The sequence below is a fragment of the Oncorhynchus clarkii genome, chromosome 4, assembly GCF_045791955.1.
Source record: "Oncorhynchus clarkii lewisi isolate Uvic-CL-2024 chromosome 4, UVic_Ocla_1.0, whole genome shotgun sequence".
Lineage (NCBI taxonomy): Eukaryota > Metazoa > Chordata > Actinopteri > Salmoniformes > Salmonidae > Oncorhynchus > Oncorhynchus clarkii.
Genome location: NC_092150.1, coordinates 13,999,433 through 14,027,290, shown reverse-complemented (window position 1 = coordinate 14,027,290; position 27,858 = coordinate 13,999,433). Strand labels below are relative to the sequence as shown.

The 27,858-nt window shown below is 41.4% G+C and overlaps 1 protein-coding gene across 1 annotated transcript; it reads left to right on the top strand.

The window, feature by feature from the left end:
- The first annotated feature begins 1,445 nt into the window (after positions 1 to 1,445).
- On the top strand, positions 1,446 to 27,845 carry LOC139407577 (D(4) dopamine receptor-like). Its single transcript, XM_071151402.1, has 4 exons — positions 1,446 to 2,166; positions 5,506 to 5,618; positions 6,268 to 6,947; positions 27,634 to 27,845. Exons 1-4 carry the CDS (start codon positions 1,894 to 1,896, stop codon positions 27,843 to 27,845), a joined length of 1,278 nt encoding a protein of 425 aa, XP_071007503.1. The 5' UTR covers positions 1,446 to 1,893.
- The last annotated feature ends 13 nt before the right edge of the window (positions 27,846 to 27,858 follow it).

Sequence of the window (27,858 nt, the reverse complement as noted above, 5' to 3'; positions counted from 1 at the left end):
ATTATACTACAATTTATGCAGCAAGACAATCTGTTCTACAGGTACAGCAAGCTTTACATGGAGATTTGGAGAATATCAGGAAATGGGTTTGCCAAAACAAACTTGCTTTAAACACCAAGAAAACCAAAGTTATGTTGGTCTGTTCAACTAGGAAAAGGCCAAAACAGCATGGGATACAATTAAGTATGGGAGGAGTACAAATTGAAGAAGTGGCAGAAACCAAACTACTGGGAGTGCAGCTAGACAACTGCTTATCATGGTCGTCTCAAATAACTAATCTATGTAAAAAAAAATATTAAGACAGCATGCATAATCAGAAGGATAGCTAAATATTTAAAGCAGAGGATGCAAATCCATAACACCTACGTTTTTTTCAGCAATTTTCCTTTTATGATATATGTGTGTTTTCAAAATGGCACATATTTGAAACAGTATGTTAAACTTTCATTGAGTTTCCAATATGGGATATATATCTTATGGAATATGAGATGAAACTAGCCCAGTAATTACCTATATTGGCAATCTATTTAAATTAACTCATCAATTGAAATCATGACCATTCAAACACATTATCATAATTGACAAAAGGTTATGATAATTTAAAAAATCAGATCATGGCTTTATTAATCAGTATATGATTTGAATCAGAGCTGTGCCTCTATGAAGTGCTGAGATCTTTCTTTGCTGCAAGACTGTATTTCTGACCTTTTCCAAACGCAATCATAGTTTCATGGACTCATAGTTGTATGGACCTGTGTGTCAACATTTTGATTGTATGACTTAAATTGCCCTTTTTTTTCTTTAAAAAAGTGACTGCCGAAGTGAATGTGTTTTAATTCAAAGTAAAGTGAATGTGTTTTAATTCAAAGTAAAGTGAATGTGTTTTAATTCAAAGTGAACTCATCATGACCACATATAGAGAAGGGGTAGCTGCATCACAATATGGCGACGGGAGTACGGGCAAGTCGTTGTGTTGAAAGTAAAGCAGTGGGCGTTTGGAAAGGAGCGGGTGTGTCGAAAGCCCTCTGCTATAGGTTTCTTACCACGCAACTGCCATACATTGAGCTACCATACTGCAACTACCATACATTGAGCTAGTAATGGCTGGAATGGAGCGAATGGAATGGATTTGATACCATTCCATTTATTCTGCTCCAGTCATTACCAATTAAGGTGCCACAACCCCATGTGGCCCAAACGTAGATGTTCAGCCTCTGCAAAAAAACACTCACTGCGACTGACAAGTAGTCTAACAAATGCATGCACATAGCTCTTAAATTGTGTATTGGACTTGGGTTCAAGGACAGAGCATGAAAACAGCCAGAACAGGTATAAGCGGCTTTAAGCACCTGGATTTGGAATGACGGACTTGATAAGCCTCATCAGTTTAACTGAAAATAACTAGGCTGCGGAGAGACACATCAGAGTGCATAGCCTTTCGATGGTGCGGTGTCAAAGTGACTCGATTTTAAATAATACACAACGGGATTAAATCTAACGCGTCTGGGTGGACTAGCAGTTTGATTCATTTCGGTGATATCTACCTGTTATTGTCAACTGGAACCCCGCGTGAAGAGAGCGCGCGAAAGCTTCTTGTTGGAAAGCAAGGGCTAATGCCGCTCTGTGGTTCTGTCCAGCGCGCACAGGACTGAAAAGACAGACGCGCATGATTCAGGACATCAAGGCGTCTCAACAGTTTTCGGGAATGAAAACTTCAACATGGAAAAATAAACCCATCCTGCATACCTGTTTGAAACGATGCCTACATGAAAATCCCTTTCACGACTGCCGCTTTCGCTCGGACCGGCCGTCACAGAGCGGCTTCTTCTTCTTTTTCTATTGGAAGAGAGGGAGAGAGGATCCTTTTCCGTGCGAGAGCGGCTGTCCGCAGAAATGCCAGGCAACCTCACTGTCTCAAACAACACCGTGCTAGTTCTGGGTGCTGAGATTAACACCGCACAAACCCGGGACACTGACTATAACTTCCCTGCTCTGATACTCGGAATATTGCTAATTGTGGTCATCATTTGTGGAAATTTGCTTGTATGCCTTAGCGTGTACAGGGAAAAAGCTTTGAAAACTACAACCAACTACTTCATAGTCAGTCTGGCTGTGGCTGATTTGATGTTGGCAGTTTTGGTTTTGCCACTGTTTATATATGTGGAGGTGAGTAAAATATATTTAACTGTATTTGACTATCTTTATGATACCTTGATGATGATTATTATTATTAATAGTGATAGTATTAATCATTACAATAATTACACATGATAATATGAAAAGAAAAAAAATCTAAATATGATATTCATAAGGGTCAATTAATTATGCTTAGAAGCCATTTCAAATAAGAGCACATAATGTAACATTGTAATATTGTAATATGCCATTTGTCACTCCAAACCATAGACAATGACAGAACAGACCACTTGTTTAATCAATCATATAAATTGAAATTTCAAATTGATATTATGCATAGTTAATAGCATGAAATATTTACACAATTGATTATTGTCTAACAACCTATTGTCTTGTGGGGAAAGGTTTATTACATGTGTTGTAGCTGATGCAAGGATGCACACTGCAAAGAATAGATGACGTGCATACTGTATTAACACAGTTAACTCATTAATACAATGGTTTGCAAAGGCATGTGAACCTAGATTGCTGTTGTCCAACCTTCTCTATATGGTTCGTCGACTACATTAAGTATTTGAGCCAGCTAAATTATCAATACCCAACATGTCTTCACCAGATCTATTCCTGCTGCATGGTTTGTAATACTGAATGTTCAACTTTACCAATAATGATAAAAGAATACTGTAACTACACTGAAAAAATATATAAACGCAACATGTAAAGTGTTGGTTCCATGTTTTATGAACTGAAATATGTGAAATATACCAGAAATGTTCCGAATGCACACATAGTTTATTTCTCTGAAATGTTGTCACACATTTTTTTACATCACTGTTAGTGAGCATTTCTCATTTGCCAAGATAATTCATCCAAATGACAGGTGTGGCATAGCAAGAAGCTGATTAAACAGCATGATCATTACACAGGTGCACTTTGTGTTGGGGACAATAAAAGGCCACTAAAATGTGAAGTTTGGTCAAAACAACACAATGCCACAGATGTCTCATGTTTTGAGTGTGCAACAGGAATGTCCACCAGAGCTTTTACCAGAGAATTGAATGATCATTTATCTACCATAAGCAGCCCCTACTTCAACCAGCCTCACAACCGCAGACCACGTGGAACCACGCCAGCCCAGGACCTCCACATCTGGCTTCTTCACCTGCGGGATCGCCTGAGACCAGCCACCCGGACAGCTGCTGAAAAAGTGGGTTTGCACAACCAAAGAATTTCTGGACAAACTGTCAGAAACCATCTCAGGGAAGTTCATCTGTGAGCTCGTCGTCCTCACCAGGGTCTTGACCTGACTGCAGTTCGGCGTCGTTACCAACTTCAGTGGGCAAATGCTCACCTTCGATGGCCACTGGCACGCTGGAGAAGTGTGTTCTTCACAGATGAATCCCTGTTTCAACTGTACCGGGCAGATGGCAAACAGCATAACGTATATGGCTTTGTGTGGGCGAGCAGTTTACTGATGTCAACGTCGTAAACAGTGTGCCCCATGTTGGTGGTAGGGTTATGGTATGGGGAGGCATAAGCTACGGACAACGAACACACTTGCATTTTATCAATGGCAATTTGAATGCACAGAGATACCGTGACGAGGTCCTGAGGCCCATTGTCTTGCCATTCATCCGCTACCATCATCTCATGTTTCAGCATGATAATGCACAGCCCCATGTCGCAAGGATCTGTACACAATTCCTGGCATGCATACTCACCAGACATGTCACCTATTGAGCATTTTTGGGATACTCTGAATCAACGTGTTCGCACAGCCATTGAAGAGGAGTGGGACAACATTCCACAGGCCACAATTAACAGCCTGATAAACTCTATGCGAAGGAGATGTGTCGCTCTGCATGAGGCAAATAGTGGTCACACCAGATAGTGACTGGTTTTCTGATCCATGCCCCTACTTAAAAATATATATATCTGTGACCAACCGATGCACATCTGTATTCCCAGTCATGTGAAATCCATAGATTAGGGCCTAATGAATTTATTTCAATTGACTGATTTCCTTATATGAACTGCAACTGTTACGTCTATATTTTTGTTCGTATAAGTATTTCAGAAATAATCAGATAACACTGACATCCACTGTCTCTAAAAAAAAATCATACACTGTATGAGGATTGGAATCTAACTTCAACCATGTAGATATAGCTACGCTGTAGGCATAAACTCTATTTGACCCCTCGGGCAGACGCTTGGGTTGCCTCGCTACTAATAGTACCAGAACCCCCTGAAACGAGTCACTGCACAGATGCATCCCCATTCCTTTTGCCACAGCACATGCCTCACCCGCAGCATTACACACACATTTTCCCAGCGGCAGTCATCACTGGGCCGGGAAACTGAAGCTGACTAGCACCTCCCCTATGCCCCTCTCCTCCTCCCCTAAGCCAGACAGCCACTAGTAGCCCAGAGACCCAGCAGAGGAACAATGGTTTGTCACTGACAGAACATTCCATTCCCAGGGCCACTGTCCCAAGCGCCACACTGGACACCGTTATGGCGCCTTCAGAGGGGACAAGACAGCTTGAAATAGCATCCGACTGGCCAGTCTGATGAAATTATTTAGCGGCCCATCTCCCTCCCGTCCTTGGGGTGATCGCTGATCTGACATGACTCAGTGGAAGTGGTGGAATCCAGCCAAGTTGGAACAGTGATTAGGCTACTTCAAGGCTGAGGAGAAGGAAGGAATTAGGAAAGTGTTTAGCCTATAGTGTTGAAACCGAGGCTCATGTATCACATCAAATGGCAGACTGGCAGTGAACACATGCCGCCAACCTGGCAGCCATATATGGGTCATTTTGATCAGAGAGAGAGAAGACATCAAGAAAAAGCCAATTAAAAGGTTTGTCCATTTATTCCTCAGGTGATAGAAGGCCATTAAAATCCTTTCAATTTTGATGAGAACAAAACGTGCCATAACCCGGCACTGCGCACCACACCTGCATTTCCCAATCAGCCAGAGGGGCCTGGCTGGAGAGTGGTGTGTTTTACTCTGCTCAGCTGTATGACAGAGCTGCAGCAATGCTAATGAGGAAATTAAGATTTCTCACACAGCCAATCTGGTGGGCGCAGAACACTTGCCTGGCGGAATACCTTGTGGAAGTGATTAGAGGCCAGGGAGGGGCAAGGAGTTGTCAGAAGACCTTGGCTCTCTAAATTAATTTAATTATCAGCTGTATTGAAGGAGACGGTACAAGGTGCCTCCCCTCTGACCTTCTTCAATGCGTTTTGAGAAGGAAGCAAGGACAGAGGATGTGGGGAATCGGGGAAAGATGAATGGAGAAAGAGACTGTTGTCTTTGATGCTGCTCTCTGACCATGTGGGTTTTGTTGCTCTGATCTGTTTCAGTTCCAGGATGGTCTATGGTCACTGAACATGCACATCTGCGATGGCCTGATGACCATGGATGTGATGTTGTGTACAGCCTCCATATTCAACCTCTGTGCCATCAGCATCGACAGGTGATCAGCCTTTAACTCTCTGTTAACATTCTGTCCGATTTCTCAGGTGGTGGTCGAAGCTCTGAGGTCAAGTATCACTTTACGACAGAAACAGCATTGCATTACAAGCATGAGTCAATTCATCTTATTAGGAAAAATGACCATGCCTCCAGAAATGACCTGTCATCTCTTGTCCCCCTTCTCCCTAAAAGCACTCACTCTTAACAGAAAGCACAAATTAGCCGGACAGAAAAAAAAGGAAAAAAAACAGAAACCTCAGGATAAAATATGTATCCATGTTGATCAACTGCCAGAATTGGCATGGAATCATTAGCTAGTTGACCTGATATGATTATCCGTATCTTTGCTCACTGTTGCAAAGTCTCTCACTGAAATGAAGATGTTTAGGACCTGTTGAAGTATTTGTTGCCTCCATGTTGCCTATAGCCAAGCAAACATTATTAGCTTTCCAACAAATGGAAATCTGAAATAAATGAGAATCCAACACGTACACCAACATACATTTCCTGCATTTCTGTCAAATGTGATGTACTAGAATGGCAGATCTAAGTAAATCATTAATTTACTTCATTCGTAAATATTTCTCTTTTACACAGAGTTTAGATACAACTCCTCTCAATCTCTTCTCTGGTTGATGTGATTCATTCAGGTTCATCGCTGTCTCCATCCCACTTAACTACAACCGTAAGCACGTGGACCAGAGACAGATCTTCCTGCTTTCCGCCACGTGGATCCTGGCCTTGGCGGTGGCCTCGCCCGTCATGTTCGGCATCCAAAACGTCCCCCAGCGGGACCCAACAGAGTGTAAGCTAGAAGATGACAACTACGTGGTGTATTCCTCTGTCTGCTCCTTCTTCATCCCTTGCCCCATCATGCTCCTCCTCTACTGCGGGATGTTCCGGGGCTTGAGGAGGTGGGAGGAGGCGCGCAAGGCCAAGCTGAGGAGCAGCATCCAGGCCTGTAGGAAGTTCCAGGAGGCCGCTGCCTCCTTGCCCCCGCTGGCCTCCCTGCCTCCTCCGCCCCCCGTTATCAAGCGGGATGAGCTGACAGACATGAAGCGGGAACTAAAGGATATTAACCTGGAGGAGCTGGACCCTTACCCCCTAGAGTCTCCAGACGGCCCCTATAACAACTCTTCACCAGACACTCCAGACTTTCCCTATAACTCCTCAACCTCTCCAGAATACAAGGACGGTCCTGTGCCCACTGTGGTGGCCTACTGTAACATTAAGCATAACCTCCAACCCACACCCGACTCTCACAAGAAGAAGAGGGCCAAGATTAATTGCCGAGAGAGGAAGGCCATGAAAGTGCTTCCTGTCGTTGTGGGTGAGTGGAATTATTTTTGTTCTCTTATCTGTTTGGTTGCACTTTGCGGAGCCTCTATTGTGGTAACAGTATTGGCCAGGGCACTGATGCAACTGTTCATGTAACTGTGTAACTGTTGCAGTGTCAATGCTACAGAAAGAAGGTGCCTGTCTTTGTTAAAAAGCCAGCACTCACAGAAAACACTCCCTCGACCCAAACCCAAGTTCAGAGTCAGGCAGTTCTCTTGAATTTCCATTAACGCTTCGTATTAAAAAAGCGAAATAGACATTTCTGATTTAAATGCAAAATGTAGGGCTCTATTTTAATAAACCTAATGCAATGTAAAATCTTGGCACTGACGGTAGCGTTATAGGTTCGGGCGTGTGTCAGAAATATTTTTGCTATTTTCACAACTGTAATTATTGTTGCAGTAGCTGGTGGTTTGAAAGGGCTGGGTTTTAATGAATAAACAAGTGGATGTGTCGTGACTTGGCACCTCACTGGCCAATCAGAACGTACTCCATGGCTAGATGTGGTTGCTTCAAGTTGTGTATTTGAGGTCTTTTATGAATTGCATTGTCATCAACTCCAATTTGAATGTTAGTCCGTTATAGCCCAATTCGTTAAATACCCTGTCCCATATTTGCTAAATATGTTGAACATGTTTTCAGTCCACATTGTTCAAATTGCATTGCTTCAATATGGAACTACATTGTTAAACATAGGCTATAGCAGTCTGGACATGAAAATGCCAAACATAGTCAATAAGGAAGATTCAACTCACTAGGCTATTGATAAGGCCTGAAAAAAACAGTGTATAATTATAATCAAATTCTACTAAAAACGAAAAAACAACTTGTTTTAAATAGTCTATGTCTAAATACAGTTCCAGCCACAATAATTGCTCACCATGGGCGTATAATACAGACAAGGCAATTTAAGACTATGGAGAGTTTTCCACACATACTGTACACATTTTTCATAGGAGCTGGATAAAGATCCCAATATAAAGAGAAAAGGAGAATTTCCACTCACCATTATACTCGCAAATGTAATGTTTTATAAACATCATGGTACCATCTTACAAATCAAATATGCACTTCTCCAGAAATAGCGGACGGAATTCCATTGCATTTGAGAAAAGTATGTTCTCACCATAAACCCATAGCCGGGGAATCTTTCTACATAATAATTTTGGCTGTTAATCAACTTAAATGAAAAACAAATCACTGTTTTACGGGATTCACCGGAGCAAAAGGCACATCTCTTCTTCCATGGGCACTGTGCATCATGGATGGATAGGCTGCGCTTCCACTCTCAAAATCCATGCCATCATCAACTGAGTTGCTCAAATGCAGGTAAAGCCTGACAATATTCCAGAAATGCATGGCTATGACATCTAGTCTACAGGGTAGACAAAGTGGTTCCAAATTCGGCTTATTAAATTACTCTTTACGTAGTGATCAATGGAGATATTTTTAGGGCCACCAAGCCAAAACATTGGCAGTTATATAATTATAATTATAAACTGGGTGGTTCGAGATGCAGAGTGCCTGGACACAGTTTTGAGGGAGTGTGCAATTGGCAAGCTGACTGCAGGAATGTCCACCAGAGCTGTTAGCAGAGAATTTAATGTTCATTTCTCTACCATAAGCCGCCTCCAACGTTGTTTTAGAGAATTTGGCAGTACGTCCAACCAGCCTTACAACCACGTGTTACCACGCCAGCCCAGGACCTCCACATCCGGGTTCTTCACCTGCGAGATCTTCTGAGACCAGGCACCTGGACAGCTGATGAAACTGAGGAAGATTTCTGTCTGTAATAAAGCCCTTTTGTGAGGAAAACTCATGCTGATTGGCTGGGCTTGGACCCCCAGTGGGTGCACCCATGGCTGCACTCCTTCGCAGTCATAGGAAATCCATAGTTTAGGGCTTCATTTATTTATTTCAATTGACTTGATTTCCTTATATGAACTGTAACTCAGTTAAAAGCGTTGAAATTGTTGCATGTTGCATTTACATTTTTGCTCAGTATAGTTAAATCAGCCATGACAGAGGGAATGGAAGCCTGTTGTGTGCAACAGGGAGGGCCAATTGAATGCAAGTTTCACAAAAATGGTTTACTGTTAAAACATTTGTCGCCTGTCTATCAATGGGTAACAGGGTTGACATGTTATGCTCGGCCCACTCAGTTTTTCACCACAAAACACAAGAAAATGCCCAAAAAGAGTAGAACCAGCTCACTAGCTTTTACATTATGATTGGACTATTATATGTCCAATGTTTCTTTTGAAAGAAAAGGGTCTATTACCCCGAATATCACACTTGGACAACTTCTATGGCCAGATATGGACTATATCCTGAGATATGTGACATCCTATTTTCTCTCTTCATGTTGACAACTACTGACTGTACACATCGCATATCTGTGTTTTCTCAGCACATTCAAGATATTAAGCTATATTGTTTCCAGATATGCTCCTCTTGGCTGAGGTCCATATCCTGATCTTGATATGCTTTTTGATATGCTGAAAATAAGGACGATTTGATGCATTTCTGAATTTCCTCTGGATATTGACTCATTTGATATCCTGAGATAGAAAATAAAATGTCCATATAGTCCTGATGACAAATACTGACAGTAGGCCTACATAGTATATGTTCCAGCAAATACGGTACAAGCCACATGCTTTTGACTGAGGTCCATATCAGGATCTTGATATGCTAAATAAGGACAATTTCGGATGCTTATTTGAGTTGAGGACATGCTCAATAATTTGACAAATATTAAATCCATACCATTCTTTCAGACACTATACTTTTTCTATTCCCTCTAGATAAAGGCACTAGCAAACCGCAAGCTGAAGCACTGTAACTGGTAGCCTAGCAACAAGAATCATGTATTTTCTGCTGTGCAGTTCCAAGTATCATTTTTTTATTTGGGCGGCACAAATGAGTTGGTAAACAGTGTGTGGTCGAACTGACAACTGGAGAAACAAAGAAGTGAGAAGTTGTTCAGAAAATACCTCCAAGAAGTTAACGCTAAAGTGAGTATCTAATTTGAGATGTTTTATTTATCTTAGCAACTGTAGTTCTGTCCTTGAGCTGTTCTTGTCTATTAATGTTGTGTATTATGTCATGTTTCATATTTTGTGTGGGATGCCAGAAAGAGTAGTTGCTGCTTTTGCAACAGCTAATTGGGATCCTAATAAAATACCTTGAGGCTTGATGTGGGGGTACAAGCTACCTGGTAGCCTAGTTAGCTAACAAATAACGAAAAACCTTTTCACCCCCTATCAAGCCTCAAGGTGAAAGCTAATGTTTTAAAACATTTAGGCATATTTTGCATTACCGATTTAAGATAGCTAGCTTGTTCCAGTTAGTGTTGTCATCATGAATGAAGGAGGTAGAGTACCTACCTTGTGGTATGGTTACGTGAAAAAAAATGTTTTTGCAATATTGACTCAATTTTGATTCATGATTTATGCATTTACAGTTTGGAGTGGATCATAGACCAGCACTACCACCATGTTGGGTCTGGACTGCCACTGATGACCCAATTTGCACCCATCACATCCATCGTCCATAAGAAACAGGGCAAGCAGGAGTATTGAGGTTGTGCAACTTTTATTTTCTATTAAATAAAATAAATGTTTAGCAAAGATTGGCTTACGTTTGCATTTTCACAGAAAACCTGTTGTGATTGCTGTTGTGATTGGAGCTCTATATTTGCTATGCTGCATTAAAAAAAAAAAAACAGAAATAGCAGAGATATTCTTTGGAAATACAGTGCCTTGCGAAAGTATTCGGCCCCCTTGAACTTTGCGACCTTTTGCCACATTTCAGGCTTCAAACATAAAGATATAAAACTGTATTTTTTTGTGAAGAATCAACAACAAGTGGGACACAATCATGAAGTGGAACGACATTAATTGGATATTTCAAACTTTTTTAACAAATCAAAAACTGAAAAATTGGGCGTGCAAAATTATTCAGCCCCCTTAAGTTAATACTTTGTAGCGCCACCTTTTGCTGCGATTACAGCTGTAAGTCGCTTGGGGTATGTCTCTATCAGTTTTGCACTTCGAGAAACTGACATTTTTTCCCATTCCTCCTTGCAAAACAGCTCGAGCTCAGTGAGGTTGGATGGAGAGCATTTGTGAACAGCAGTTTTCAGTTCTTTCCACAGATTCTCGATTGGATTCAGGTCTGGACTTTGACTATTTTTGAACCATTCCATTGTAGATTTTGCTTTATGTTTTGGATCATTGTCTTGTTGGAAGACAAATCTCCGTCCCAGTCTCAGGTCTTTTGCAGACTCCATCAGGTTTTCTTCCAGAATGGTCCTGTATTTGGCTCCATCCATCTTCCCATCAATTTTAACCATCTTCCCTGTCCCTGCTGAAGAAAAGCAGGCCCAAACCATGATGCTGCCACCACCATGTTTGACAGTGGGGATGGTGTGTTCAGGGTGATGAGCTGTGTTGCTTTTACGCCAAACATAACGTTTTGCATTGTTGCCAAAAAGTTCAATTTTGGTTTCATCTGACCAGAGCACCTTCTTCCACATGTTTGGTGTGTCTCCCAGGTGGCTTGTGGCAAACTTTAAACGACACTTTTTATGGATATCTTTAAGAAATGGCTTTCTTCTTGCCACTCTTCCATAAAGGCCAGATTTGTGCAATATACGACTGATTGTTGACCTATGGACAGAGTCTCCCACCTCAGCTGTAGATCCCTGCAGTTCATCCAGAGTGATCATGGGCCTCTTGGCTGCATCTCTGATCAGTCTTCTCCTTGTATGAGCTGAAAGTTTAGAGGGACGGCCAGGTCTTGGTAGATTTGCAGTGGTCTGATACTCCTTCCATTTCAATATTATCGCTTGCACAGTGCTCCTTGGGATGTTTAAAGCTTGGGAAATCTTTTTGTATCCAAATCCGGCTTTAAACTTCTTCACAACAATATCTCGGACCTGCCTGGTGTGTTCCTTGTTCTTCATGATGCTCTCTGCGCTTTTAACGGACCTCTGAGACTATCACAGTGCAGGTGCATTACTTGATTACACACAGGTGGATTGTATTTATCATCATTAGTCATTTAGGTCAACATTGGATCATTCAGAGATCCTCACTGAACTTCTGGAGAGAGTTTGCTGCACTGAAAGTAAAGGGGCTGAATAATTTTGCACGGACAATTTTTCAGTTTTTGATTTGTTAAAAAAGTTTGAAATATCCAATAAATGTTGTTCCACTTCATGATTGTGTCCCACTTGTTGTTGATTCTTCACAAAAAAATACAGTTTTATATCTTTATGTTTGAAGCCTGAAATGTGGCAAAAGGTTGCAAAGTTCAAGGGGGCCGAATACTTTCGCAAGGCACTGTAGCAACTTAAATATGATAATGTTTCCTTTCCGTGCCTTGTATAGCTTACTACTGAATATGGTGCAAATGTATGCTCAGATATGTCACCTTCAAGAGAAGAAGCATGATGATTTTCAGTGCCTGAACAGGTAAAATCATTTGGCCACTGGACCTTTCATGAGTCTGATTTAGCCCATTTTCGATCAGTCATAAGAGGATGAATATTACATATCATGTAACGATATCTACTGAAATAGTTTTTTCTTTTTTAAATATGGATACATTAATTATCAGGTTAATGACAACAGATATGATTAAAAAAAATGTAATATGTGGATTCATTCATGCCTAACTATAAAGGCTTAGATACAGTGCAGTGCATTCGATACAGTGCATTCGGAAACTATTCAGACTCCTTGACTTTTTCCACATTGTTACGTTACAGCCTTATTAAATTGTTTTTTCCCTCATCAATCTAAACACATTACCCCATTATAACAAAGCAAAAACATTTTTTTAGAATTTTTTCCAAATTCATTACAAATAAAAAAAACTGAAATATCACATTTACATAAGTATTCAGACCCTTTACTCAGTACTTTGTTGAAGCAACTTTGTCAGTGATTACAGCCTCGAGTCTTCTTGAGCACACCTGTATTTGGGGAGCTTCTCCCATTCTTCTCTGAAGACCCTTCTCTGTCAGGTTTTCAGGTCTCTCCAGTGATGTTCGGTCGATCGGGTTCAAGTCCGGCCTCTGGCTGGGTCACTCAAGGACATTCAGAGACTTGTCTCGAAGCCACTCCTGCATTGTCTTGGCTGTGTGCTTAGGGTTGTTTTCGTGTCTGGAGCAGGTTTTTTGTCAAGGATCTCATTGTACTTTGCTCCGTTCATCATTCCCTCGATCCTGACTAGTTTCCCAGACCATGCCGCTGAAAAACCTCCCCACAGCATGATGCTGCCACCACCATGCTTCACAGCAGGGATGGCCCCAGGTTTCTTCCAGACGTGACACTTGGCATTCAGGCCAAAGAGTTCAATATTGTTTTCATCAGACTAGAGAATCTTGTTTCTAATGGTCTGAAAGTCCTTTAGGTGCCTTTTGGCAAACTCCAAGTGGGTGGTCTTGAGCCTTTTACTGACGAGTGGCTTCCATCTGGCAACTTTACTATAACATCCTGATTGGTGGAGTGCTGCAGAGATGGTCGTTCGGGAAGGTTCTCCCATCTCCACAGAGGACCTCTGGAGCTCTGTCAGAGTAACCATCGGGTTCTTGGTCACCTCCTACCCCAATTGCTCAGTTTGGCCGGGTGGTCAGCTCTAGGAAGAGAGTTGGGGGTTCCAAACTTCTTCCATTTAAGAATGATGGAGACCACTGTTTTCTTGGGGACCTTCAATGTTGCAAAATTTCTTTGGTACTCTTCCCCAGATCTGTGCCTCGACACAATCCCGTCTCAGAGCGCTAAAGACAATTACTTCGACCTCATGCTTTGGTTTTTGCTCTGACATGCATTGTTAACGGTGGGAGCTTATATAGACAGGTGTGTGCCTTTCCAAATCATGTCCAATCAATTGAATTTACCACAGGTGGACTCGAAATCAAGTTGTAGAAACATCTCAAGGATGATCAATGGAAACAGGATGCACTTGAGCTCAAGTTCGAGTCTCATAGCAAAGGGTCTGAATACTTATGTAAATAAGGTATGTCTAATTTAAAAATGTTATACATTTCCAAAAATGTCTAAATCACTATTTTCGAATTGTCATTGTGAAAAATTTATGAGGAATCATTTTTATTTCATCCATTTTAGAATAAGGCTGTAACGTAACAAAGAGGAGTTAGAATATTCTACAACAGTGGTTACCGACTAGTCGATCTTCAAGGCATTCCTAGTCAATCACCAAACATTTCTGTAAAAAAACAATGATAAAGCCTTGTGGTCCTTTTTTGTTGTTGTTGTTGGCGGTAGGTGCATTTAATTCAGCAGCCCTAGCGCCGGGAAGGCAAAGTGTTCCCATTTTTAACCCTTTCATGTGTCTGAAGGTAGAACTCCGCCTACTCGGCAGGCCCAAAGTGCAAATCAAGTGCACCTATAGGCCTACCGCTGGCCAATCAGATAGCTCAAATCAGTGTCTGCACAGTTTCCTCGAGCCATTGACTCTAAAAAGAAACCTGGAATACACAGTAAAGTTGATACTGTGAGATTTAAAAACATTTAAAACCATGACTAGAGACTCAACAAATATAGCAAAGAGCTGCTGTTTTTATGAGTAAGTTCATGTTTAAGTTGTTATTCAGCACTGTCAACACTTTGTTCAACACTCACACTACAACCAGCACTGCAGCTGTAATGAATGAGTATAGCAAAGTTGTCCGATAAGCTTGCGTTATTGAATATTTCACTTTCTTTGGTCATAGGAGTAACAACATGAATTGGTGCTTGAGGCATACATAATGCAGTGTGTCTTGAGTTTCTGGCCCCTTTTCTCAGTGGAGGTAGAGCGGAGGGATGGTGAGTCAGGTGAGAGGCAGCCTCACAGCTGCTGCCTCCCCTCAGATTGATGCCGGCCATCAGTCCAATAAAATAAAAAAATAAAAACATTATGCTCACTTAGCTGTCCCTCACAAGTAATAACAAATGATATATTACCAGTGTGATAATATACCCACATTCTTTAAATATAATTTCAAAATGATTTCAGAAGAACAACATTGGCAGAGCAATTCAAGTATAGCCAAAATGCATGGTAATAACATGGCATTGTTGAATACTATTTTCTGATTGGCTTGAACAGCATTCTAGAGTGTGCATTATTTCAATTTAATGCATGGTATATTTTCACAGTATAATTCAATGGTCAATTATTACATGTTTTATGTTTGAGCTGCTTTTGAAAGCAAAAGTCAAATTGAAAACATTATTGGCATGGTTGAATTCGATATTCATAATAGCAAGCTAGGTTTGGTTTGCTAAACTAGCAAATCAGTTTGTATGGTTACCAAGGCAACTTCTGTCGCAATCTAGTAAACTTGCTAGCAGCTTCAGTGGATGTTGAACACATTTCTAGCGGCAAATGTGTTAAATTATAGCCATGGTATAAAAGATAATCAACTTGTGGCTCTATGCATTCTCTGGAAAATAATGCAACGCCGTGGAAGGTTAGTTCACTACACATCACGTGTTAACTAATTATAGAGCAAACGGAATTATCACAACACATAGGTTGTAATATGGCTTTTTGTTTCCTGTATTGGCTTCCCCGGTGATTTTACCCACGCACCGCTACTGATCTTGACTCAGAAAAGGTTTGTGGCCACTGTTCCACAAATATGTAAACGGGGGCACGCTCACATCCCAGATATCTCCGTGGACGCATACGACAGCAGGGAGAGAGAGTTCTGAGGTTCGGATTGGATGCATGTAGAAACTGTCCATTTATGGAGAATATCCTAGTTCCGTATATGAAATTCATGACATGCGTTTCTGGAACATGTCTACTACTTATATCTAATCAAATGTCAGATATCCGGAAATATATACAGTAGATAAAGATATCCCTTGATATGGACCCCTTTCGCCTAGTATTCACCATATTAAAACGAGAGTTCAGTTCACGTAACAGTTGACTTTAATAACTAGGGCTTTACAATGACTATGGTTCTGCACAGTCAGATTGGATAGTTTGATTAATATAATAATTTGATTAAAACGTTTACATGCTTTGCTAACAACGAATCCCATAATAATCCGGTTTACATGGACACATCTGAAATCAGGCTGCTTGATGGCACTCTGATAAATGCAGAAAATCGCCAATGAAAATAAACGTTCTACCACAGTGAACGTGTTATTTTTGGGAAGCACATTTGATTCTGAGTTTGGACATATAAAGTTTTATGTGAAAACTACTTCTACGATGCAGACATTGCTGTTACGAACTCACTTTACTCGCGCTAAAGCAGGAGGCTCGCTCGGCTGGTGCTAGCGCATGCAGATTAAATACACCGCTGGAACGCCGATTAAGGTGTTTACATATCGTAATAATTTGAGAGATTGCTCAGAAAAATCAAGTGTTTTAATCGGTGTATGCGTACTTTGATTTTGACCAGAGTAAGGTGTTAACATGATTTTTGCATAATCTGCCCACTGCCATAATCCGTTTAATATCGAATTATTAGTGTGCATGTAAATGTACTGAATGACTGATTATTTTTGGGGGTTAGTTGGTTAAAACCTTCCAAGAAGTCACAGACTGCACGGGGGGACATGTCAAAATGCAGAATTTAGGCACTTTAGCAAGTCTTTATTCATGTAGAAAATTCATATTTATTGAATTCTCAATGTGGTCTGTATTAAAAGGGCACTTCCGTTCATATTAACAGGCTTTTACAATTTAATATTGGTGCATAATTACAGTACTACTTAACATACAGTATTAAAGGGTCGAAAATGCACTCCTTTTTGTGGAATGACCCAGTGCAAATTCTGCTTGTTGTATGTTGGTTGCAGTGCTCTCCTCAAATTGATTTGTTTGTTTGTCATATGCACATGAAAGACATGGAGTCACTACAATTGTTTTAGTAATTTAGATGCATTTAAATGCATGTTAGTGTTTTTGGTATCCTCTGGTATGTGTCAAGTACAATAAAAATGCATCTTGACAAAGATGGCAGCCTATTAGAAGACTTGGAGGAGTTGCTTGTTAGGGGTGTGGCTTTCTTGTAGAGCTTTTTGGCCTCCCATGAACCGGATTGTCATGCCAGTTAGTTAATGTGTTATGTTGTGCTCTGTGCTTTAAGGTTAAGCTTCTACATGTGAAAATCTAATTTAAATTACATTCCCAATGCATTCAACATACATTGAGTGTACAACACATTAAGATCATATGCCCTTTCTTTTCTGATTCATTATTCATTTCACTTGTAAAGAATGGATTTTAAACCTTGAGACAAGGACTGTGTGTATGTGTGCCAATCAGAGGGTGAATAGGCAAGAAAAAGTATTTAAGTGCCATTGAACAAGGTATGGTAGTACGTGCCAGGTTTGTTTCAAGAACTGTAGCACTGCTGGGGTTTTCATGCTCAACAGTGTATCAACAATGGTCCACCACCAAAAGGTCATCCAGCCAACTTGAAAAACTATTGGAAGCATTGGAGTCAACATGGGCCAGCATCTCTGGGGAATGCTTCCGACACCGTGTAGAATCCATGCCCTGATGAATTGAGGCTCAATATTAGGAAGGTGTTCCTAATGTTTGGTAAACTCAATGCCTATACATTTAAAGTACATTCCGTAATATGTTTGAATGTATGTAAAAAATAGTTTAAAAAAAATACATTATTTTGCCAATTTTAAATATTTCACATTCATCCTAAAATATGTATCAAAATATATATTTTAAATGTAATTATTTTCGTATAGGAAACGATGTGTCATACAAAGAATACAAGCACAAGTTGAACGCTGGCTTCAAGCATGAAAGAGCAAAACAGGTTTCATCAACAACATAGTGACAGATCTTACAGCATTGAACTGGAGTTCCACATGGTATTTCTCTCAACAACCCAGCCACACAACAACCGCAAGAGATTCGTCGTAAATATTTTTGAGGGTCCATCTTCTGTGCACTGAGTGGTCTGAGTCATCAACATGAGAACTAACATACCACTCTAGCTATACAAAGCTTTCTAAAACCTCACCTCTGGCCTAAAGTCTTGTGTGGTCCTTTCAATGTTTTTACTCTCTAAACAGTTACATCTTTCTGACGTGTAAAGACCTTGTTAAGGAAAAATAATAAACAGGGTCATTATTGGGCCTAATGAGTCATTATGATACCCTAGCCAACATTGGCAAATTACCTTAACCCTCAATCCAATCATTATGTAAGGTTTGCCTGAGGTCTTAAGACCTAGAGAAGGAGTTATCCCTACAGCATCAGCATATCGTTGTGTAGAGGGCTCAGCCCTTCTGACTGGCTGCATGGACCTGGAAACACATCTGAGTAAACACAGATGAATGATCATCGACAGTGATCATGGACTACTGTGGACAACTCTGATCTTTTTTCCACTAATTGGTCTTTTGTCCCAATCACCTCAGATCTTTTCACATCAGATCTTTTTTAGAGCTGATCTAATCAAAATACCAATTAGTGGTGAAAAAATATCAGAATTGGGCTTCCTGTGTAAAAGCTGTCAACGAGAATCCAAGCTAACTGTAGGCCATGTGTTGGAATGTTCATGTATTCTACAACTATCAGTGGATGCTGCTGAGGGGAGGATGCCTGAAACAGAGCGAATGGATTTTTTTTAAACCTTTATTTAACTAGGCAAGTCAGTTATTTTACCAAAAGGCAAAAGGCCTCCTGCGGGGACGGGGATTAAAAATAAAAAATGTATTAAATAAAAATATAGGACAACACACACATCACGACAAGAGAGACAACACTACATAAGAGACCTAAGACAACAACATTGCATGGCAGTAACACATGACAACACAGCATGGTAGCAACAACATGACAACAACGTGGTAGCAACACAACATGGTAGCAGCACAAAACAGGGTACAAACATTTTGACACAGACAACAGCACAAAGGGCAATACAAAACATCACGCAAAGCAGCCACAACTGTCAGTAAGAGTGTCCATGATTGAGGCTTTGAATGAAGAGATTGAGATAAAACTGTCCAGTTTAAGTGTTTGTTGCAGCTTGTTCCAGTCGTTAGCTGCAGTGAACTGAAAAGACGAGCGACCAAGGGATGTGTGTGCTTTTGGGACCTTTAACAGAATGTGACTGGCAGAACAGGTGTTGTATGTGGAGGATGAGGGCTGCAGTATATACAGTGGGGCAAAAAAGTATTTAGTCAGCCACCAATTGTGCAAGTTCTCCCACTTAAAAAATATGAGAGAGGCCTGTAATTGTCATCATATGTACACTTCAACTATGACAGACAAAATGAAAAAAATAATCCAGAAAATCACATTGTAGAATTTTTAATGAATTTATTTGCAAATTATGGTGGAAAACAAGTATTTGGTCATCTACAAACAAGCAAGATTTCTGGCTCTCACAGACCTGTAACCTCTTCTTTAAGAGGCTCCTCTGTCCTCCACTTGTTACCTGTATTAATGGCACCTGTTTGAACTTGTTATCAGTATAAAAGACACCTGTCCACAACCTCAAACAGTCACACTCCAAACTCTACTATGGCCAAGACCAAAGAGCTGTCAAAGGACACCAGAAACAAAATTGTAGACCTGCACCAGGCTGGGAAGACTGAATCTGCAATAGGTAAGCAGCTTGGTTTGAAGAAATCAAATGTGGGAGCAATTATTAGGAAATGGAAGACATACAAGATCACTAATAATCTCCCTCGATCTGGGGCTCCACGCAATATCTCACCCCGTGGGGTCAAAATGATCACAAGAACGGTGAGCAAAAATCCCAGAACCACACAGGGGGACCTAGTGAATGACCTGCAGAGAGCTGGGACCAAAGTAACAAAGCCTACCATCAGTAACACACTACGCCGCCAGGGACTCAAATCCTGCAGTGCCAGACGTGTCCCCCTGCTTAAGCCAGTACATGTCCAGGCCCGTCTGAAGTTTGCGAGAGAGCATTTGGATGATCCAGAATAAGATTGGGAGAATGTCATATGGTCAGATGAAACCAAAATATAACTTTTTGGTGAAAACTCAACTCGTCATGTATGGAGGACAAAGAATGCTGAGTTGCATCCAAAGAACACCATACCTACTGTGAAGCATGGGGGTGGAAACATCATGCTTTGGGGCTGTTTTTCTGCAAAGGGACCAGGACGACTGATCCGTGTAAAGGAAAGAATGAATGGGTCCATGTATCGTGAGATTTTGAGTGAAAACCTCCTTCCATCAGCAAGGGCATTGAAGATGAAACGTGGCTGGGTCTTTCAGCATGACAATGATCCCAAACACACCGCCCGGGCAACGAAGGAGTGGCTTCGTAAGAAGCATTTCAAGGTCCTGGAGTGGCCTAGCCAGTCTCCAGATCTCAACCCCATAGAAAATCTTTGGAGGGAGTTGAAAGTCCGTGTTGCCCAGCAACAGCCCCAAAACATCACTGCTCTAGAGAAGATCTGCATGGAGGAATGGGCCAAAATACCAGCAACAGTGTGTGGAAACCTTGTGAAGACTAACAGAAAACGTTTGACCTCTGTCATTGCCAACAAAGGGTATATAACAAAGTATTGAGATAAACTTTTGTTATTGACCAAATACTTATTTTCCACCATAATTTGCAAATAAATTCATTAAAAATCCTACAATGTGATTTTCTAGATTTTTTTCCCTCATTTTGTCTGTCATAGTTGAAGTGTACCTATGATGAAAATTACAGGCCTCTCATCTTTTTAAGTGGAAGAACTTGCACAATTGGTGGCTGACTAAATACTTTTTTGCCCCACTGTATCTCAGATAGGGGGAGTGAGGCCTAAGAGGGTTTTTATAAATAAGCATCAACCAGTGGGTCTTGCAACAGGTATACAGAGTTTACCCGTTTACAGAAGAGTATAGAGTGCCGTGATGTGTCCTATAAGGAGCATTGGTGGCAAATCTGATGGCTGAATGGTAAAGAACATCTAGCCGCTCGAGAGCACCCTTACCTGCCGATCTATAAATTACGTCTCCTTAATCTAGCATGGGTAGGATGGTTATCTGGATCAGGGTTAGTTTGACAGCTGAGGTGAAAGAGGAGCGATTACGATAGAGGACACAAAGTCTAGATTTAACTTTAGCCTGCAGCTTTGATATCTTCTGAAAGAAGGACAGTGTACCGTCTACCAATACTCCCAAGTACTTGTATGAGGTGACTACCTCAAGCTCTAAACCCTCAGCGGTAGTAATTAGGGATGCACAATCTATCGGTGAAGATAATGCTGATGTGCAAAGCTGAAACTTCACTGCTTGACATGTATGATGAAATCCTGGTTGAGAAGGAAACTACTGAACAAATGAACAACAAAACAGCACAGCAAGTAAGTGAAATAAATAGGTTTTGATTATGTTTTACTGATAATGGGGACATACGTAAATGGCACCAAAATTACTTTTTGGTCAGTGTGGGGTGTGTATATGTGTGTAACCTTTACTTAACTAGGCAAGTCAGTTAAGGGCAGAGAAAGCTTGTTGGACGCTAAGAACGCTTTGTTGTAGAGCGTTTAACACAAGATCCGGGGAGGGGCCTACAAGAATTAAATGGTCTACCGTATCAAAATTTTCAAATAGCAGTGCAAGATTGCTTAGAATCAAGGGCAATGGTGACATTTTCATTTGGGAGGAACCCATATTACTTACCAAAGAATACTATAGACATCAATAATGTTTTTCCAACACTTTTGATAAATAGGGCAAAATAGAAATAGGCCTATAACAGTTAGGATCAGATTGATCTCCCCGTTTAAATAAAGGATGAACCGTGGCTGCCTTAAAAGCAATGGGAACCTCCCCAGAGAGGAGAAACAGGTTCAAAAGGTCACAGATAGGCTTGCCGATTATAGGGGCCGCAACCTTAAAGACGAAAGGATCTAAACCATCTGTTTAAGGTGCTCCTTTAGCACCTCGGACTCAGTGACCACCTGCAGGGAGAAACTATGTAGCAGGGCAGGGTAAAAAGAGGGAGTTTAATGCTTAAAACCAGCAAATCAAATTGTTTGGGGACAGACTTGGTGGAGACAACCGAGCTCTGAAGGTGATCCTTGGTAAAGATTGTCACTCCCCCACCTTCAGAAGATCTGTCTTGCCAAAAAAGGTTATAACCAGAAAGGTTAACAGCAGTGTTCAAAACACTCTTTCATAACCACGTCTCAGTAATGACCAACACATCTGGATTGGAGCTGTGGACCCACACTTTCAATTGATCCATTTTAGGTAATACGTTGCTAGTGTTAACGTGGAGAAAACTCTGGCTTTTACGAGAGAAGAAATCAGTGAAACAGATATCAGAGCCGTCAGAATTGGGGATAGCAACAGTAGATGGGCCAGAGTGTACATGCACATTTCTAGATATCATCAACAGTAATTCAATCAAGACACGGCAGAGGACAGGGAGCTCTGCAGTGTTGATTTATGACATTTGAATGTGCATTAAATGGCAACAAGATCATATTATACAGCAATTTCATCAGTTAACATGAATACAAAGCCGGCAAGAGGTGGTTAGAAAGGTCTGTGTAACCAATAGAGTCAGAGTCCCGAGTGTGGGAACAAACATGGTCTGTCCCACGGTTGGGTAAACAAGAAGGTTCATAGTCAACAAAGCATGCAGGAGTCATGAGGCAAATACCAAAATGCACAATAAAAAATATATAACTAGCCATGTAAGTTCAGAGTCACTCGCCCCAACAGTGTCTGTGTGCTGAAGGAGAGCGAAAGCTCGGGAGAGAGGGGGGAGTGTGGTGGGGGTACCTATACCAGACAGGGGGAGACCGGCCACAGCAGACGGTGAACAGATCGCCAGGTGGAATCCAAGCAGCAGTGCAGCAGACAATGGGAGTAGGTGCCACACCCACTTGGGAGAAGCTTTTATTTCTGGAGGCAGATTTCTTGTAGAAAATGTCAGTGGATGGTCTGTGAACAGCAGGAGGGGGCTTCAAGTGCTCTGGATTTGGGTGGTGTAGCCTACCAAGGCTTTGACACCTCTCACTTCACACCTCAGTACTAATTTAAGTTGTATCTGGTCTGACTGGTCTGTCTCAGTTCAAGGAGTTTTGATCTGGAGTGAAGGTTATGCTGTGGAATTGCATCAAACATATAGAAACCATGTGTTTGATACTTATCCACTTATTTCTCTCTAGCCATTACCACGAGCCAGTCCCCCCCAATTAAGATGCCACCAACCTCCTGTGAGACCTAGAACAATCATTCACGCTGTAGGGGTTAAAACGGCTAAATATGCTCACTAAAATACACAGTGCCTTCAGAAAGTATTGCATCATGGCTGCATCATGTTATAGGTATGCTTGTAATCGTTAAGGACTGGGGAGTTTTTCAGGATAAAAAATAAACAGAATGGAGTTAAGCACAGGCAAAATCCTATAGGAAAACCTGGTTCAATATGTTTTCCACCAGACTGGGAGATTAATTCACCTTTCAGCAGGACAATAACCTATAACACAAGGCCAAATCTACACTGGAGTTGCTGACCAAGAAGACAGTGAATGTTCCTGAGTGGCTGAGTTACCGTTTTGACTTAAATCTACTTGAAAATCTATGGCAAGACCTGAAAATGGTTGTCTAGCAATGAACAACAACCAATTTCACAGTTCTTGAAGAATTTAGAAAACAATAAATGGGCAAATGTTGCACCATCCAGATGAGGAAAGTTCTTAGAGACTGACTCAGAAAGAGTTAGATGTAATCGCTGCCGTAGGTGCTTCTACAAAGTATTTACTCAGGGGTGTGATTATTTATGATATTTCTGTATTTCCTTTTCAATAAATTTCAGTTAATGGATGTGTCAACATTTAATGCTAAAGCTCAGAAAACAAATAAGATTCTACGCTACAAAAAGACAGGGTAATGTATTACCAAATGTAAATGACAATTAACCGGAGCAAGGGCACTTCTAGCATTGCACACATTCTTTAATGCAGTTTTCCCCCTTGAGAAGTTTTGTGCCTGCTTTAAGCCAGAGAGACAATCCTGTACTCTTTCACAGTAGATGCACACACACATATTCTGGTTGCCTACCTATTGGAGGGTACGGGCAGAGGGCATGGCAGGAAATCGTTCTGGATGATCCTTTCAATACCCAGGCCACAATCATCCACACTGGAAAGTCACACACTAAAGGAGCAGCACACACGCACACACACACACGCGCACACGCACACAAATACAGAGCTAAATTAGTCTACTAGGACAGAGAGAGAAAAAGGGGGAGAAAAATAAGGGGAGAGGGGAAGGAGCGGGGAGAAAGAGAGAAACTCTGTCACCATCAATTAGCCTTGTGTCCTTGTGCTATCTGAGTCTATCTATCCAGGGATGATGTAGATTAATGGAGTTGGTGAATTCATTGAAAAGGCATGTCAGAACTGAAGCGTGGCCTATAGTATGGAATTTGAGGGAGCTATCAGGGAGTATTTCAAACCCTGTGTTCAAGAGTCAATGTGAAGAGGGAACAACAAAACCTATTCCCCCTCAGGAGACTGAAAAGATTTGGCATGGGTCCTCAGATCCTCAAAAGGTTCTACAGCTGGTCGCATCACTGCCTGGTATGGCAACTGCTCGGTCTCCGACCGGTAGTGGGAACGGCCTAGTAGATCACTGGGGTCAAGCTTCCTGCCACCAGGACCTCTATACCAGGCGGTGTCAGAGGAAGGCCTTAAAAATTGTCAAAGACTCCAGCCACCCTAGTCATAGACTGTTCTCTCTGCTACCACACGGCAAGCGATACCGGAGCGCCAAGTCTAGATCCAAAAGGTTTCTAAACAGCTTCTACCCCCAAGACATAAGACTCCTGAACATCTAGTCAAATGGCTACCCAGACTATTTGCAGTGCCCCCCCACCCCCCTCTTTTATACCGCTGCTATTCTCTGTTGTTATCTATGCATAGTCACTTTAATAACTCTACCTACATGTACATACTACCTCGACTAACCGGTGCCCCCACACATTGACTCTGTATCGGTACCCCCTGCATATAGTCTTGCTATTGTTTTTTTTACTGCTGCTCTTTAATGACTTGTTACTTTTATCTCCTATTCTTATTTATTTTTTAACTGCATTGTTGGTTAGGGGCTTGTAAGTAAGCATTTCACTGTAAGGTACCTGTTGTATTCAGCGCATGTGACTAATAAAATTTGATTTGAAGTCAATGAAATAGATTTGAAATAGCGGTTGATCTTATCTGAATCAGGATACTAACATAAATAGTAACTTACACTGCGGTAGTAGCCTACATTGTAAATAAATAGTTATGTGGGGAAAAGACTAATAGATGCCTCAAAGTCAGGTGGTGTCTGAAAATAGGGGACTCTTGGAGAGAAGACACCATTCCAACCAGCCTCACTCAAGCCTTCCATCCTTTTCTTTATTTAATAGTAGGAGGTGAGAATGGATCTACAACAACTCCAAATAGCAGGAGTGTTGGAGCTGTCTGGTCAGAACTGACTCAGAAAATAAAAGAGAGCCGCACACTCTTGGAGCTCAGATGCAAAAATGTAATACCAACGTTTCGACAGCCAAGCTGTTTTCATCAGGGTATAATCACAAACACTGCGGGATGACTCGTTTATATAGTGTCAAAAGACACAGGTGTCTGTAATCATGGCCAGCAGTGGCCTAATATCATTGGTTAATAATCAAATATTAAAATGTCATACAAAGAACAGCATACAAACAAATGGATAGCATACGATCATAGATTAATTTGACTATACAAGTTTACACACAATTACAATGGCAAAGTCACAATAATCACAAGAATGGCTTCAGATCAAAGTCTACGTTGAGAAAGTCTCATGTCTTGAGATGTTGCTTCAATATATCCACATAATTTTCCTACCTCATGATGCCATCTGTTTTGTGAAGCACACCAGTCCCTCCTGCAGCAAAGCACCCCCACAACATGATGGTGCCACTCCCGTACTTCACAGTTGGGATGGTGTTCTTTGGCTTGCAAGCCTCCCCATTTTTCCTCCAAACATAACGATGGTCATTATGGGGTATTGTGTGTGAAGGGTCTCTCCTTGGCCCAGCCAGAGGGGAATGGTAGGAGTGATGGATATCTCTAATATTATTCAATGGTTCAAACACAAACCAAGGTAGATTTCTGGTGGGAAGGAACTCTACATTACATTGGATAAGACTATCTTATTCATGCTCCTGAGGGACCTACATTAGATGACTAGGAGACTTTATTCACAGCTTGAGCTTCTCCGAGGAATGCTGAACCGATGGAAAAAAATCAAATGCTATTTCTGCCTCACATTCAGTTGTTCAACCAAAGCCCTCCCTCCACAGTAAGTGAATGAGTCGGAGAAAGGAAAGCCCAGCTTCCAGAGAGAGTTGGTGCTCAGAGCAGGGATATGTCCCAAATGACACCCTATTCCCTATAACGTGCACTACATTTAAACAGGGCCCATATGGCTATGATCAGTAGTGCACTATATAGGGAATAGGGTGCCATTTGGGATGGAACCCAGACCTCCCCATGCAGGATGGAACAGTTTGTTTCTGATCCATCACTCATCCTAACCCCCATTCTAGATTATTAATAGAAATCTCATCAGCATTTCTGAATTATTCAGCCGAGCGGGGGCTAGGCAGGGAAGCTGTCTGACTGGTGTAGTTCGAACGGTGGTGGAGGAGCATTTGTAGCACAGTTTATCTTATATATACCCTACACCTGTATACACCCTTCTCATTTTTCTGCAGGCATACTTCTTTACATACAAACATAATTTGATCTGGCAAAGTTCTGCTTATATCTGAAGTATTCACCCAATATACTTTGCTCCTGTATGAGCAATTGGTTTATGTATGGGCCAGTGTTTGATTGAAAATGTAATTTTCCTACTTACAATACAGATCGGTTCCGTTTTATTACCATAGTCGCGTCATGCTGATAGGAAATTACACTAACATTTTTTTTGCACTTAAAAAAAAATTACATCTATATCACACCATGGGGATATGATCACACTTCATGATGTATATGTAATTGAGCTCTCAGTGATGTGTAGAATCTATTCAGCAGTGCCTCTTCAGGCTACTTCAATCTGAAATACATTCATCTGGATGGGGCTTTAAGAGGGGGGCGGCTTACAGTAGTTCTGGGCTCAGTCTTTGATTTTGATTGTGTTTGACTTGATCATTATTGCTAGCTATATCTTTTCCCATTGGCCGCTCATTCATGTCCTCAAAGTAAAACTCATCATATATTGAGCAATTCCAGTTTTATTCAATGTGGGATGCGTTCCAAATGGCACCCTGTTCCCTATAAAGTGCACTACTTTTGACCAAAGCTCTTTGGGCCCTGATCAAAAAGTAGAGCACTATAAAAGGGGAAAGGGTGCCATTGGGAACGCAAGCGTAGCAATAAAGTTTCAAGCCTGTGTTAGCCTGACATACAATCCTTTCATAAATGAGAGAAGTCTTAGAGGTGTAATTTTACTGCGATCCCTGTGGTTTGCGAAATCTAAACCTCCCTCTTTGTGTGTGTGTGTCTGTGCCTATTCGTGCCGTTCTGCCTGTGCGTACCTGTGTGCATGTTTTCCTATGCTTGTTCCCATGTACCTTCCTGCGTTTGTGCGCTTGTGTATGTGCCTGACTACCTCTGTGTATGTGTGTGTCTATTCCATCCCAGGTGTCTTCCTGTTCTGCTGGACCCCGTTCTTCGTTGTCCACACCATGCGGGCCCTGTGTGCCACCTGCTTCATCCCCCCCGCCCTGATGAGTATTGTCACCTGGCTAGGCTACGTCAACAGCGCCGTCAACCCCATCATCTACACGGTCTTCAACACAGAGTTCAGGAACTACTTCAAGAAATTCATCCACAACTGCTGTACATACCGGTAGACAAGACGGCACA